Source organism: Chaetodon auriga, chromosome 8 (assembly GCF_051107435.1).
Source record: "Chaetodon auriga isolate fChaAug3 chromosome 8, fChaAug3.hap1, whole genome shotgun sequence".
In the NCBI taxonomy this organism is placed as follows: domain Eukaryota; kingdom Metazoa; phylum Chordata; class Actinopteri; order Chaetodontiformes; family Chaetodontidae; genus Chaetodon; species Chaetodon auriga.
The window spans coordinates 28,601,951-28,617,893 of NC_135081.1; the positions used below are offsets into that span (position 1 = coordinate 28,601,951).

Below are 15,943 nucleotides of genomic sequence, written 5' to 3' on the forward strand. Positions count from 1 at the left end.
GGCTTCGGCGGCGGCGAGGACGGCCATCCATCGCCTTCAGGAAGAGACTGTTCGCCGAGCTGCGACGAGATGAACTGTCAGACATGAAGTCCTCCTGGTTCAGGAAGTCCTCGATCTCCTGAGCTGATGGCTGCTGCAGCTGAAAGACGAGACCAGTTGATTGTTATCAGTTCAGAGATTGACAGATTATTTCACTTCCTCCAGAAACTCAGAGGCTACAATCAGCAGTTTCCAGCACAGCGATAGCTTCAGGTGTAGCCTTGCTTAGCACAAAGGCTGGGAGCAGGGGAAACTGTTAGCTTAGCTTCAACTAAAAGACACAAATAACAAAGGAGATGTGAATCAGGTCTCACATTAGTAATTCTCTTCACTCAAGCTGGAATTTAGTTTAACGTCAAAGAAACTTTTCACTTTCTAATCTGTATCTGCTCAAATCAAATCAACCACAAACAAATAATAAATCATATTCAAATAAAAGCCCTGAGTAAGAGCAGGTTCCATGTGCTTTGGGTGTGTCTCAGGTAGGCGTCAGGTGACCCCTCCTGTGAGTCTTACCATGTTGTAGAGAGGTGTAGCATTGATCACCAGCTGCAGGAAGATTTTGGAGAGTTCCTGCAGGTCTCTGAGCAGCTGCTGGATCTGGACCGGCAGCTCTATAATCTGACGTACAGGACGCAGCTCCGCTAACATGACCACCTGACCTCTGACCCCGGTCAGGGTCAGCTCTCTGAGACTCTCTGCCCGGTACACCAGCGCCACCAGGAGGCTCTGCAGGTACTGCAGCAGCTCACCAACCAGCTCCAGGACCTGACCCAAACCCACCTGTAGGGAACAGACAAAGTCAACAGCTGATATGCAGCTAACAGGAGTCAGAGAGAGGCCCCATGAGGCCCCTGATCCAGAACCACATTATTATTTTATTTTAACCTTGAACGCAGTGATAAGAACTGACCCTTCTCTAAGCCCCACCCTCTTCAGTTACAGCTGCTACACCTGTAAAGCTCTCCGCTCTCACAGCTGCACATATGGCGTTTACAGCGAGGAGGCAGATTTACCATCGAGATTCACACCTAGTCATCGATTTCAAAGCAGAAAACAAAAGCAGCTTCTCATTTCTAGCTGTCACGTGTGGAGTTTGTCTTTTAAAATGACGACTCTGCCTAGATTATGTTTATAAGGTAGCTAATGGAAGCTAATGCTAATGTTTAAACACTGTGTCAGCTGGGAAGATCGTCCCCAGATCATATTTCCATGTGACACATTTTAAGAACCCCGAGAACCCTGTAAAAAGGTCTTAAATATGTGTTTAATGACTGAAGCTAAACCTACGTGTCGCAGCACAACATCAGCATCCTCCCCAGCTCTTGATCTATGTCATGTAGACAAGGGAGCTGCACTGTTTGTGTGTTTCACTTTACGTAGCATGGAATTAAAAATAAAATCTGAAACATGACGGAAACATGTCGGAAACATGATAGAAACACGACGGAAACATGATGGAAATGTGATGGAAACATGTCGGAAACATGACGGAAACATGTCGGAAACATGATGGAAACACGATGGAAATATGAAGGAAACATGATGGAAACATGTCGGAAACGTGACGGAAACACGTCTGAAACATGTCTGAAATACGATGGAAACATGTCGGAAACATGACGGAAACATGTTGGAATCATGTTGGAAACACGATGGAAACGTCTGAAACACGATGGAAACATGTTGGAAACATGATGGATACATGATGGAAACACGACAGAAACACGATGGAAACATGATGGAAACATGTCGGAAACATTATGGAAACATGATGGAAACACGACAGAAACACGATGGAAACACATCGGAAACATAATGGAAACATGTCGGAAACATGATGGAAACACGACAGAAACATGATGGAAACACATCGGAAACATGATGGAAACACGTCTGAAACATGATGGAAACACGACAGAAACATGATGGAAACACATCGGAAACATGATGGAAACATGATGGAAACACGTCTGAAACACGATGGGAACACGACGGAAACATGATGGAAACATGATGGAAACACGATGGAAACGTCTGAAACATGATGGAAACATGTCGGAAACATGATGGAAACACGATGGAAACGTCTGAAACATGATGGAAACATGTCGGAAACATGATGGAAACACGATGGAAACGTCTGAAACATGATGGAAACATGTCGGAAACATGATGGAAACATGATGGAAACACGACAGAAACACGATGGAAACACACCAGAAACACGATGGACACATATTGGAAACATGATAGAGACATGATGGAAACATGATGGAAACATATCTGAAACATGACGGAAACACGTCTGAAACACGATGGGAACACGACGGAAACATGATGGAAAAGTGACGGAAACATGTCTGAAACACATCTGAAACACGTGACGGAGGAACAGCTCGACAGGAGACCTGACCGTCGTCTCGCTCCTTTGCAGGAAGTTTGGGAAGTCGAGATCTCAGCGTTGATGTTGGAACCAGCCTTCTCTCTACAAGATGTACAACATGAGCAGTTCTGTTCTGACGGACATCTGATCCAAACAGGATCTGAAAGCTCTCAGAGTCCAGCTGGCAGCAGATAAGAGAACAGGGGATCTGGATTCAAAGCATTCAGAGGTGCTGAGCAGACACAGACACTAGTTTTAGTCCTGGGTTACATGTTAGAAGGATAAAGACCGACTCAGGATGTTTGATGACTACCACTCGCAGACTTTCAGCTTCGTCTTGCGGGGACAATGAAAGTCCTGGAGGAAACAACATCAACGTGTCTGAAAAGCATCGAGCCAATCACGTGATAAATCTGCTGCAGATTCAGGATCTGGTCGGTCTCGTTGCTGTGGACACAAACAGTTTGTTCCTGCTGGTCGGACACAAACAGTCTCTGGGCCGAAGCCTGGAGGTCTTCTGGGGACTCGTCGGGTATCTGGGTCAGACAGAGACGGCAGGTCGTGACCTCTGACAAACAGCCAGAACAACACGTGATGACGGCAGATCTGTACAAGGATGCCTGCCAACACACACACACAGCGACAGGCCTAATGAGGCTGCTGATTGGCTCTGACAACACGACCATCGGAGTCGTTTGTAATGATCTTTAAAAAAGGTTCACGGTGCAGGAACGTCAAAACATCATAACTGTGCCCCCCCCAGCAGAAACACACTGCAGGCTACACAGCTGACACTAAGCTAACAAAGCTAACCACCTGCGCCTACCTGTCCAACAGAAACCAGGTCAACACCACATGGCTCTTCATCCTCATCCTCGCCTTCAGTCCCAGCAGGTGAAAGCCAACATTGACACCGTATTTGTGTTCTTTGGTGGTGGATGCTTGGTCACCTGGTCTACCTTTTCATAAAGTGCAGACCTCACCTGTGTGCTCTCATTGCACCCCTACAGAGCACAGAGACTACAGCAGAGGGCAGATAAATCCACCAACACACACTTGTTTAAGAACGGACATGTCTTCTGGACGGGACCCAAAAACCAGACCAGTTCTCAAGAGAAAAGACCAGCAGTGGTTTGTTTGTTTCCTCCTGGAGAGAAAGTGAATCCAGTCCAGAATCTGTTCTCACGCTGCAGGTTGAAGCTCAGACCTCTGAATCAACACCAACATCTCCACCTCTCTCCATCAGTCCAATCCGGACAACTCCCAAAAACAACCAACCAATCAGATCTCAGAAGGTACATAAGGCTGTTAGTACGAGAAGGTCGTCTTTCTGCATCGTTCATCACAACCATGAAAAATGAACGTTCATGTTGTTTTTAGGCGACTGGCCGCAGCACATGGTCGTATTTACTGACCATGACGAACTTTAACGAACTGAACATCAACGTTTCTCCACCTCTGATGCGGACGTGCTGAACTTGTTCTGGAACAGCTGATTATGTCCACGTCCAGCGGGTGGACACGTGATGAATGTAAGTCCAGCACTGATAACAGAAAGCAGAGCAGAGGGCAGCAGGACTGTTATCATCCATCAGCTGAGACGCTTCATGCAGCACGTAGGCAGAGCTTCAGTGAGAGCGCCGTCCCGTGCAGAGGACGCTCATCACGTATCTTTAATCAGCTCATTTCCTCTGAAGCCCAGAGCTTCCTGTCGGTCTGCCCACGTTTCATCCACCAACGAGCACAACGAGCAGAAAACTTCACATGTGAAAGAGACGTCTGCAGTTTGTGCTCACGCTGAACATATTTATGTATCTTTCAGAGTCAATACATCCTGAGACTGACTGAGGCGTGACCTCTGACCTCTCCTCTGTCTGTCATCACTGTGAAGTCGGAGCAGCTTCACAGCTCAAACTCTCCTTCAGACTCAGTCACATCTTTGAAACCATGTTAATTACCTTCAACCTTTGATGAGTTTTACTGTTTCGCTCTAATAAATGTCGATGAGTTCATTCTCGGTTGGATTCTGCATGTGTAACTTAGCATGCTAACGGACGAACAGCTGACGGACCAGTTTCCGGACTAGTTGAACTGGAGTGAGCCAGCAGCCGATCAGCCGTTGTTTCTCTTGTTTCTGGACTCTCTGGGTTTGGGTTTTTGTGTTTTTCAGCTCACGTTCACTCTGACTTCTCTCAGCTCATCTCATCCTTGAACCAACCATTAAACTCAAGTTCTCACCCTGTTGGCGGCGTCTCCGAGCGCCCTGACGGCGTTCTGCAGCTGCTCTTTGACCTTCATCAGACGGTGATAAAGCTGCAGGCTGAGGCTCAGCAGGAGGCTCCGGACCCTCGTCCACAGACTGGGCTCATCGTCATCGTCTTCATCCTCGTAGTCCTGGACCCTCATCTCCCACTCCCGACCTGACAGACCACAACCAGAGTTTATTCATTCACTCTAAAATCAGACACCTGAGAAACTAAAACCTGTCAGAAGGTTTCCTGTGATCCAGCTGATCCTTCTGGACCTGTGAGGAGCCTCAGGACCAGAACCTTCCACAACCCAGACTGAACCTTCTTTATACAGTTTCAGGCCACCTTCATCCACATACTGAACCACATGTAAAGGTGTTTGAAAGTGAAGACTCTGCAGGTCCTGAACGAGCCGCTGCTGCAGGTCAGTTCATGGTCAGTGGATCTACAGGTGCAGCATCCAGCACCTGTCTGTCCTCACTCAATTCTGTGTTTCTGTGTCCTGATCTTTTCCACAGCTGTGATCTTAATAATCCTCCTCCTGAGACCTCCTGGAGCCTCCCAGGGCCTCCTGAGGCCTCCTGGGGGCCTCCCGGAGCCTCCTTAGGCCTCCTGGGGCCTCCCTGTGGTCAGGGTAAACATCAGCTGTGTCTCAGCTCCCTCTGCTGGTTCCCTTCACAGCGTGCAGGCTGTCACAATCATCCAGAGTAAAATAGACGAAATAATACTGTAAAGCAAAACTCTGAGCAGTAGCGTTTGGGGACGTTCTGTCCATCCCTGTGATGGACTCAGGTGACGGTGGGTGGGTCGACCATCCTACGAGAAGATCAACACCTGCGACCCTCCACCAGCCAGTCAGAGCTGAAGAAGCCGATTGACTAAGAGGCCAAACGTCTTCTAGACCGTCAAACAAGTCCAGCTGCTGTTAAAGGTCTCAGATTTACTGTTCCCTGTGCCGTTCAGTCACATGATGCATTACCTGTTACCTGTACCCGACCCTTTCAACCCTGTGCTTCTGGAGTAAAGGACTTTTTCCCAGAATGCCCCTGTACTCACGCAGCGTGGGCGGGAGAGGCAGGTAGTAGGCGGTGGCGTCCTCCAGACGACTCAGTACGTCATCGAATCCAGACGTCGCGGCTCGGCCCACCTGCGTGTCCTGCAGCACCTGAACGGCCGTCCAGGCTGCATCAGACAGACGCTCCAGCTGATCCAGAGCGGTGTCCAAACCGTCCACCACCCACAGCTGCATGTCGTCCAGGGTCAGGAAGAAGGCGTCCTTCAGGTGACCCACCACCTGAGGATGAGGAGACAACACCTGGTCAGCAGGAACAGTTTTCAGATCTGCTCACAGCAGCATGTACAGCTGCTCATTGGGTCTGTCTAAGAACCAGAGCACATGACAGAGACCCACGTGTCAACCACAGCCTCCACGGTCTGTTTGACTGACTTCTTTACGAGTCGCCCCCTGCTGGCCATCAGAAGAATGCAGGTGTACAGAAGCCACAGCCTGCAGGGAGCGGCAGAGGTGCAGTTCAACGTCTGTACATCAGAGAAACTGACTGGTTCAGGTGGACACACCTGGATTCAGATGGACTCAAAGCTGATCCTCACATCACTGCTGAGGACCTAAGAGAAGACTGCTGAGTGTGAACGTCATTTTGAAAGAGCAACAGCCAATGAGGAACCTGCAACACGGCCTCGACTGTCCTCATGGGTCACCGTAGTGTCCAGACATTCAGTTCAAGTGCAAGAGACAATATTTTCATTGACTGAACGAGCTGCTCAAAATGATCAGTTTCCTCTCAATCAAAATAACCTAAGAGACGAAGACCAAGGGGACAAACCTCGTCTGTTGATTGGTTCAGGATGGGGAAGTTTCTCTCCAGACGGTCGAGGCCAACGAGAGCAAAACTGTTGGCAACTTCAACTGGACAGAGAGACAGACAGAGACACAGAGACAGAACGAGACAGAGAGACAGACAGGGACAGAGAGACAGAGAAAGAGAGGGACAGAAAGAGACAGAAAGGGACAGAAAGAGACAGAGAGGGACAGAGAGAGACAGAGAGGGACAGACAGAGACAGACAGAGACAGAGAGGGACAGACAGAGAGAGAGACAAAGAGAGAGGGACAGAGAGAGAGAGAGAGACAGAGACAGAGAGAGAGAGAGAGGGGGACAGACAGGGGCAGAGAGAGAGGGACAGACAGAGAGAGAGAGGGACAGGGAGAGAGAGAGAGAAAGAGAGAGAGAGAGAGAGAGGGACAGACAGAGAGACAGAGACAGAGAGACAGAGACAGAGAGAGAGACAAAGAGAGAGGGACAGAGAGAGAGAGAGAGAGAGAGAGAGAGAGAGAGAGAGAGAGGGAGAGAGAGAGAGACAGAGACAGAGACAGAGAGAGACAAAGAGAGAGGGACAGAGAGAGAGAGAGAGAGACAGAGAGACAGAGACAGAGAGAGAGACAAAGAGAGAGGGACAGACAGAGACAGAGAGAGAGCATATTAGCAGTATTATCAATAGTATCAGCAGTAGTATGGGGGGGGGCTGTGGCTCAGGAGGTAGAGTGGTATGAGTAGTATGAGCAGTATCAGTAGTATGAGTAGTACCAGTAGTAGTATGAGGAATTTCCCCTCGCGGGACAAATAAAGGAATATTGAATTGAACTGAAAGGAATATGGAATGAGCAGTATCAGTATCAGTAGTACCAGTAGTAGTATGAGCAGTATCAGTAGTATGAGCAGTATCAGTAGTATGACCAGTATCAGTATCAGTACGAGCAGTATCAGTAGCATGAGCAGTATCAGTATCAGTACGAGCAGTATCAGTAGTAGTACGAGCAGTATCAGTAGTAGTACGAGCAGTATCAGTAGGAGTATGAGCAGTATCAGTAGTAGTACGAGCAGTATCAGTAGTATGAGCAGTATCAGTAGTAGTACGAGCAGTGTCAGTAGTAGTACGAGCAGTATCAGTAGGAGTACGAGCAGTATCAGTAGTAGTACGAGCAGTATCAGTAGTAGTACGAGCAGTATCAGTAGGAGTACGAGCAGTATCAGTAGTAGTACGAGCAGTATCAGTAGTAGTACGAGCAGTATCAGTAGTATGAGCAGTATCAGTAGTAGTATGAGCAGTATCAGTAGTAGTATGAGCAGTATCAGTAGTAGTACGAGCAGTGTCAGTAGTAGTACGAGCAGTATCAGTAGGAGTACGAGCAGTATCAGTAGGAGTACGAGCAGTATCAGTAGGAGTATGAGCAGTATCAGTAGTATGAGCAGTATCAGTAGTATGACCAGTATCAGTATCAGTACGAGCAGTATCAGTAGTAGTACGAGCAGTATCAGTAGCATGAGCAGTATCAGTATCAGTACGAGCAGTATCAGTAGTAGTACGAGCAGTATCAGTAGGAGTACGAGCAGTATCAGTAGTAGTACGAGCAGTATCAGTAGTATGAGCAGTATCAGTAGTAGTATGAGCAGTATCAGTAGTATGAGCAGTATCAGTAGTAGTATGAGCAGTATCAGTAGTAGTACGAGCAGTGTCAGTAGTAGTACGAGCAGTATCAGTAGGAGTACGAGCAGTATCAGTAGTAGTACGAGCAGTATCAGTAGGAGTACGAGCAGTATCAGTAGTAGTACGAGCAGTATCAGTAGTAGTACGAGCAGTATCAGTAGTAGTACGAGCAGTATCAGTAGTAGTACGAGCAGTATCAGTAGGAGTACGAGCAGTATCAGTAGGAGTACGAGCAGTATCAGTAGTAGTACGAGCAGTATCAGTAGGAGTACGAGCAGTATCAGTAGTAGTACGAGCAGTGTCAGTAGTAGTACGAGCAGTGTCAGTAGGAGTACGAGCAGTATCAGTAGTAGTACGAGCAGTATCAGTAGGAGTACGAGCAGTATCAGTAGTAGTACGAGCAGTATCAGTAGGAGTACGAGCAGTATCAGTAGGAGTACGAGCAGTATCAGTAGGAGTACGAGCAGTATCAGTAGTAGTACGAGCAGTATCAGTAGTAGTACGAGCAGTATCAGTAGTAGTACGAGCAGTATCAGTAGGAGTATGAGCAGTATCAGTAGTAGTACGAGCAGTATCAGTAGTACGAGCAGTATCAGTAGTAGTACGAGCAGTATCAGTAGGAGTATGAGCAGTATCAGTAGTAGTACGAGCAGTATCAGTAGGAGTATGAGCAGTATCAGTAGTAGTACGAGCAGTATCAGTAGGAGTATGAGCAGTATCAGTAGTAGTACGAGCAGTATCAGTAGTACGAGCAGTATCAGTAGTAGTACGAGCAGTATCAGTAGGAGTACGAGCAGTATCAGTAGTAGTACGAGCAGTATCAGTAGGAGTATGAGCAGTATCAGTAGTAGTACGAGCAGTATCAGTAGGAGTATGAGCAGTATCAGTAGTAGTACGAGCAGTATCAGTAGTAGTACGAGCAGTATTTGTCCTCACGCACTCTGCGGCTCCAGACTCTGGAGGAGGGGCGTGGCTCTCCTCATGGCGATGTGGGAGATGCTGCGGACGCCGACCTCGGCCACTCCTCCCATCAGACCCAGCAGGGGGTAACGACCTTTGACCTGCGAGTACGCCGACGTCACCGACTGGACCGCCGAGCGAACCAGAGGCAGGCTGGAGGCTCTCAGCACGGCGTTGGTCTGAAACATGACATCACCACAGCCAGAGGTCAACTTTTACATATGGATCAACCAATCACAGCACAGTCTGCCCTGTCTGACTTCCTGTCTGCAGCTCTCAGCTCTCAGCTCATTGGCTCCTGCCGTCTACACTCGGCGCCTCACAGAGGATACGGAGGTTTGGGTGCTGCGTGTGGACTGACCTCGTGATACTGATGATCCGACATGTCCCCTTCACCGAATCTGAGGACAGACAAACAGCAGAGATCAGACTCGTGACTCTCGCCTCCTGGAAACTGAAGCTTCAGGTCAGCATGAGGCAGTCAGCTGCTGAGCCCGCACAAAGATGGCCACTGTTCAGCCCCGAGCCGCATCAAACCGCCATTTTCCGATACAACCGCGACGGGCGACACAGAGCTCTCATTCAGCGCTCAGAGGGAGGCGCCGAGAACTGACTGATGACTGTGAGATAAGCTGGGTGGAAACAAACAGACACACAAACAAACAGACAGACAAACAAACAGACACACAAACAAACAGACAGACAAACAAACAGACAGACAAACAAACAGACACACAGACAGACACACAAACAAACAGACACACAAACAAACAGACAGACACACAAACAGACACACAGACAGACACACAAACAAACAGACAGACACACAGACACACAAACAACAGACACACAAACAACAGACACACAGACAGACACACAAACAAACAGACAGACACACAAACAGACAGACAAACAAACACACACAGACACACAGACACACAAACAACAGACACACAAACAACAGACACACAGACACACAAACAACAGACACACAAACACACAGACAAACAGACAGACAAACAAACACACACACAAACAACAGACACACAGACACACAAACAACAGACACACAAACAAACAGACACACAAACAGACACACAAACACACAGACAAACAGACAGACAAACAAACACACACACAAACAACAGACACACAGACACACAAACAACAGACACACAAACACACAGACAGACAAACAGACACACAAACAACAAACACACAAACAAAGAGACACACAGACAAAGAGACACACAAACAAACACACACACAAACAGACACACAAACAAACAGACACACAAACATACAAACACACAAACAACAGACACACAGACACACAAACAACAGACACACAGACACACAAACAACAGACACACAAACAGACACACACACAGACACACAAACAAACAGACACACAAACACACAAACACATAGACAAACAGACACACAAACACACAAACACATAGACAAACAGACACACAAACAGACACACAAACAACAGACACACAGACACACAAACAACAGACACACAGACACACAAACAAACAGACACACAAACAAACACACAAACAAACAGACACACAAACATACATACATACATACAAACAAACAAACACACAAACAACAAACACACAAACAAAGAGACACACAGACAAACAGACACACAAACAAACACACACACAAACATACAAACAAACACACACACAAACAAACACACACACAAACAAACAAACACACAAACAAACAGACACACAGACAGAAAAACAAACAAACAAACAAACAGACAAACAAACACACAGACACACAAACAAACAAACAAAGCCAGAGGACATCAGTGTTCAAAGTGTTCGACTGTGAAGAAACATGGTTCTGACATCAGCGTCGACACGAAGGCCAATCACACGACTGACGAGGAGGAGAAAACAACGTTCTGTTTGTGATCTTCATCAAACCGTGCGAGAAGCAGAAACCCTCAGACGTCGAAGACGCAGCGCTCGTCAAACTACCTTCATCGGTGAGTGAAGGACGCGTCTTTTCTGCCGTCCGCTCGCTCCACAGACAGAGGACACCTCGTCTTTCTGCGTCCTCCAATCCCGTCACTCGTGTCGTGACCTCTCACGTTCATGCTGTGACCCCTGGGGGGGCCCCAGCCACACGTTGGCTTGTTTCACAGCTGATCCATTGGCCTGAAGTTTAGGAAACATCAGCGACTCCTGTGTTTACACCTCGCAAAGTCGCAAATTTACAAGGACCCAACGCAAACGAGCGGCTGCAGTCAGAGGATGAGGACGAAGATGAGGATGAGGATGAAGATGAAGATGAGGATGAAGATGAGGATGAGGACGAAGATGAGGATGAGGATGAAGATGAGGATGAGGACGAAGATGAGGATGAGAACGAAGATGAAGATGAGGATGAGGATGAAGATGAAGATGAGGATGAGGATGAAGATGAGGATGAAGATGAGGATGAGGATGAAGATGAGGATGAAGATGAGGATGAAGATGAAGATGAGGATGAAGATGAAGATGAGGACGAAGATGAGGACGAAGATGAAGATGAGGACAAAGATGAAGATGAGGATGAAGATGAGAATGAGGATGAAGATGAGGATGAGGATGCAGATGAAGATGAAGACGAAGATGAAGACCCTCATCAAACACAGAGGAAACATTTCAAACTCTTTACAGACTGAGACACTAAGAAGCTGATTCCATCGCATTTTAACAGACACTTGACAAGATAAGATAAGATAAGATAAGATAAGATAAGATAAGATAAGATAAGATTTCCTGATCCCACACTGGGTCATTATAGTGTGTGTGTGTGTGTGTGTGTGTGTGTGTGTGTGTGTGTGTGTGTGTGTGTGTGCGCGGTCAAAGCAAACAAACTTTGTTGACAGAGAGGACTGAGGCCACACCCAAAGGCTGATGGGAAATCAGCCTCATTCAGCTCCACCAATGAGGACAAACTGATTGCTGTTATTGATGAATTATTGATTATTGTTAGTTGACTTTTCAGTTATGGATTTTAAACCAAACTTTGGAGTCAATGTCGAATCTCTTCCTGGTTAAATAAAGTTTTATCCAAACATGGAGCACGCGCGTCTCTGAGCGATCGATCCAGTGTTTCATCTATAAACACACTCAGGAAGGAGCAGAACAGAAGCAGCGAATAAGTCGATCAATCAGACTGATCAGCAGCCAATCGATTGATCGTTTCAGCTCTTACCCCATCGGGCGGTCTGACGAATTCCTGCAGCGGACGAGCTGAGTGATGAAGATGTTGACGAAGACGAAGTTCTCTCAGTGTCTGACCTGCCGCTGAACAGTCAGGACGGGTTTTGAGGGTGAATTCAGTGGCCTGATTGGACGACCTGCGGCGTGACATCACTGGTGATGATTCAGAAACAGAACAAGTTTGTTTCTCTGTGGGAACCAATCAATTAACAGAGACTGAATGAGGCCGTTTAGGAGGAAGAGGAACAGAAACCACCCCCCCTAATACACACACACACAGACACACACATCAACACACACAGAGACATACACACACACACACACACACACACACACACACAAACACATCAAGACACACAGAGACACACACACAGACACAAACACATCAACACACACAGACACACACACACAAACACACAAACACACACATCAACACACACACACACACACACACACAAACACATCAAGACACACAGAGACACACACACAGACACAAACACATCAACACACACAGACACACACACACAAACACACAAACACACACATCAACACACACACACACACACACACATACATACATACAGACACACACAAACACACACACACACACAATTATCAACACACACACACACACACATCAACACACACAGAGACATACACACACACACACACACACACACAAACACATCAAGACACACAGAGACACACACACAGACACAAACATCAACACACACAGAGACATACACACACACACACACACACACACAAACACACATCAACACACACACAAACACATATCAGCACACACACACATACACACTCATACATCAACACACACACACATCATCAGGCGCGCGCACACACACACACGCACACACACACATCAACAGTTTCATAAAGACTTAAAAAGGGTCTGATGATGTCATCGACCCCGGCGCCACAAGCATCTGTTACTTACGTTTCTGTTGAAAGTCATCTCCATGGTGATGTGCTGGTGGTGTGTGTGTGTGTCTGCGTGTGCGTGTTGGCAGGAGAGTGTCCATGTTTTCTGAGAAGACGTCCACGCTGACGTGGAGCAGCCTGGAGGACGTGGACCAGCAGAGACCGCAGAGCCTCGTCATGAAGGGCTCAGTGTGGGAGGCCTTCATGTGACGAAGAGGATGACAGATCAGCCTGGAATCGCTTCGACGCGCTGATCTGATGCTCTTTATGAGGAAGATGGTGGAGAGACAAGAGGAAGGTCACCTCATTAGATCCTTATCTCCCTCATCATTAAAGTCTGAGATGTTCTAGGTTCGTCTCGCCTTCAGCCTCAAACAGCAGCCAATGCTAACAGAATGCTAACAGAATGCTAACCGCTAACAGCTCACTGTGAATCTCAGCTGGTTGATCTTCGTCCTCTGAGCTCCATTAAAACTCCTCAGTGAGTTCACTTCAGTGAGCAGCTCTTTGAGGAAATTGCTGAAGGACATTTATGAGGTGTTTTACACACTTACATCGTCAGAAGGAACCAATCAGCTTGGAGCTGAGAGCCACAGACAGGAAGTCAGACAGGACTGAGACAGACGGACTTGTTGGTTTGAGGCTGCATTCATGTGCTGTAATGGCCTAAAAGAGGACGTGAGTTTTTTTAAGATGTCCAAAAAAACACTAGTTCATATTAAATACAGACGAAGTAAATATCCCACGATGCAATGCAGCAGTGATAACAACAACAGCAGCACAGACAGTGGAGGACAGTGACAGAGGAAGCTCTGGAGTCACTTCAGTATCTCTGGACTTCAGCTGGACAGCCAATCAGCTGCTCAGAGAACGTCTCACTGCTGTCAAGTGTTTGAGTCAGGTGACATGATGACACCTGCTGGCTAAACATTGGTATTACATCTGTCTGGAGGGGCTGAAGACCAGACCTGAGTCAGGATGTAAGAAACCTTTCAAAGTAAGAGCCAGAGCAGATTTCAGCACTGCAAGCATGCACCTGGGCTCTGGTCTCTGGTCTCTGGGTTCAGGGCTCAGGGATCAGGGCTCTGGGTTCAGGGCTCAGGGATCAGGGCTCTGGTGTCAGGGCTCTGGTCTCTGGTCTCTGGGTTCAGGGCTCTGGTCTCTGGTCTCAGGTCTTGTTTTCATGTAGTCGTCCAGGTTTCTGGATGAGGCCATTGTAGGCCAGCCTGGTCCAGCCTCAGTCTGCCTCTTCTTTAAAAATGGAGAAATAATTAGTTCGACTGATTGTTCATCACTGACTGTGAGTTACCTGCCCTGTGTCATTTACAGGTGCTGTCCTGCGAGCTCATTGGCTGGCTGCAGCTCTCTAAATGTATCAGGTCACAAAGATGATGGAGACGATTGTGGTCAATGCTAATGTTCGCCAACATTTCACAGGAGACATGTTCAAATGAAGCAGCCAACAAGCTACTAGCTAAGCCACTTGCCAGCCGCTGCTATGCTAATGATTAGCCTGTTAGCTTTGCTTTGTAGCAGTTACCTTCACCTGAAGGCGGTTTCCTGACACACACGACTTCAATGAGGGGGTTAGCTTGATGTTTCTGCCATCTTGACGTCAGTCACGTCAAACTGCGTGAGCAGTAACGTTGACAGTGTGGAGGGGTGACGTCACACAGCGTGTCCACAGAGCGGATGTTTGAAGCAGAGAAGACAGTAGTCAGATGTCAGTACACAGTCGCAGTGCTTTCTGAATACTTCCTCCTCCACTGGTGTTAAAATACTGTATCACAGCAGTGTGGCTCAAATCATGGAGTAACTCCAGAAACACATTTAAACCATCGTGTAACTAGCTCCCTGTGGCTAAGCTAACGCTAGCTCTCTGCAGGCAGGTTAGCATCACACGCACAGGTAACATCTATAAACACGAACGCACATGAAGCCAAACGGACTCACCTGTTCCACACACAAACAAGATGACTGGCGTCACTTCACGGACGAAGCGGTGCATGAACACAAACCACGCCAACTAACCTTTCTGTGGTCACTTCAGGTGAACGTCGCGTACGTGTAGGGGGCGGGGCTAATGTTACAGGCGGAAGGAGGAGAAAATGGCCTTTTAGCGTCAATTTTAGCAGTAATGGTGAAGGATTTAACTCCATTTACGGGAGACATTACATTTAGGGTGAATATTTCATGTTTGACAGAAGCATGTACTTTTTCATTTTAACTCAAGGTCCAGTTTGACTTTCCAGACATTTTGAGCACAGCTCATGTTCTTCATCACTGGATCCAGATTCAAACTCACCTGAAGAATGACGTGAATGTTTGACGTCATGACTGCTACCTGTGTGTTACTGCAGCATTCCCACCTCACAGGTGGAGGCAGCAGGTATCAGGCTAACACAGCTTCAGTCAGGTGAAGTGACACGGAGAGCTGCAGACAGGTGCTCGTCACCACTGGGCTCAGACAGCAAAGCAGAAGATTCATCACGCCGTGTTGCATCTTGGGACAGGTCTCCGTCTTTTGAGGCAGGCGCTGTTACCTGTACCTGCTGCGGGGGTTACCTGCTTACCTTTTGACTGAATAAAGCTGGTTAAATGAGTCACCTGTCACTGCGCTGGAGGC

General features: G+C 47.4%; 1 protein-coding gene across 5 annotated transcripts in view; it reads right to left on the reverse strand.

The window, feature by feature from the left end:
• The window catches only part of plin6 (perilipin 6), a 16,963-nt gene extending 1,048 nt beyond the window's left edge, over window positions 1-15,915 (reverse strand). Inside the window, exons 1-11 of one of the 5 annotated variants that reach the window (XM_076736480.1) lie at window positions 15,271-15,915; window positions 14,858-14,946; window positions 13,334-13,580; window positions 12,368-12,564; window positions 9,501-9,540; window positions 9,120-9,318; window positions 6,519-6,601; window positions 5,731-5,968; window positions 4,664-4,845; window positions 556-822; window positions 1-139 (exon numbers count right to left, since the gene is read on the reverse strand). The exon at window positions 1-139 is cut by the window's left edge and continues 1,048 nt beyond it. In XM_076736480.1, the coding sequence (XP_076592595.1) occupies window positions 1-139; window positions 556-822; window positions 4,664-4,845; window positions 5,731-5,968; window positions 6,519-6,601; window positions 9,120-9,318; window positions 9,501-9,540; window positions 12,368-12,372 (1,153 nt within the window). In that variant the 5' untranslated portion in view covers window positions 12,373-12,564; window positions 13,334-13,580; window positions 14,858-14,946; window positions 15,271-15,915. Of the gene's footprint in view, window positions 140-555; window positions 823-4,663; window positions 4,846-5,730; window positions 5,969-6,518; window positions 6,602-9,119; window positions 9,319-9,500; window positions 9,541-12,367; window positions 14,947-15,270 lie in introns of all 5 variants that reach the window. The other 4 variants (XM_076736476.1, XM_076736479.1, XM_076736478.1 and 1 more) reach the window with 4 other exon arrangements.
• Between the last annotated feature and the right edge of the window lie 28 nt (window positions 15,916-15,943).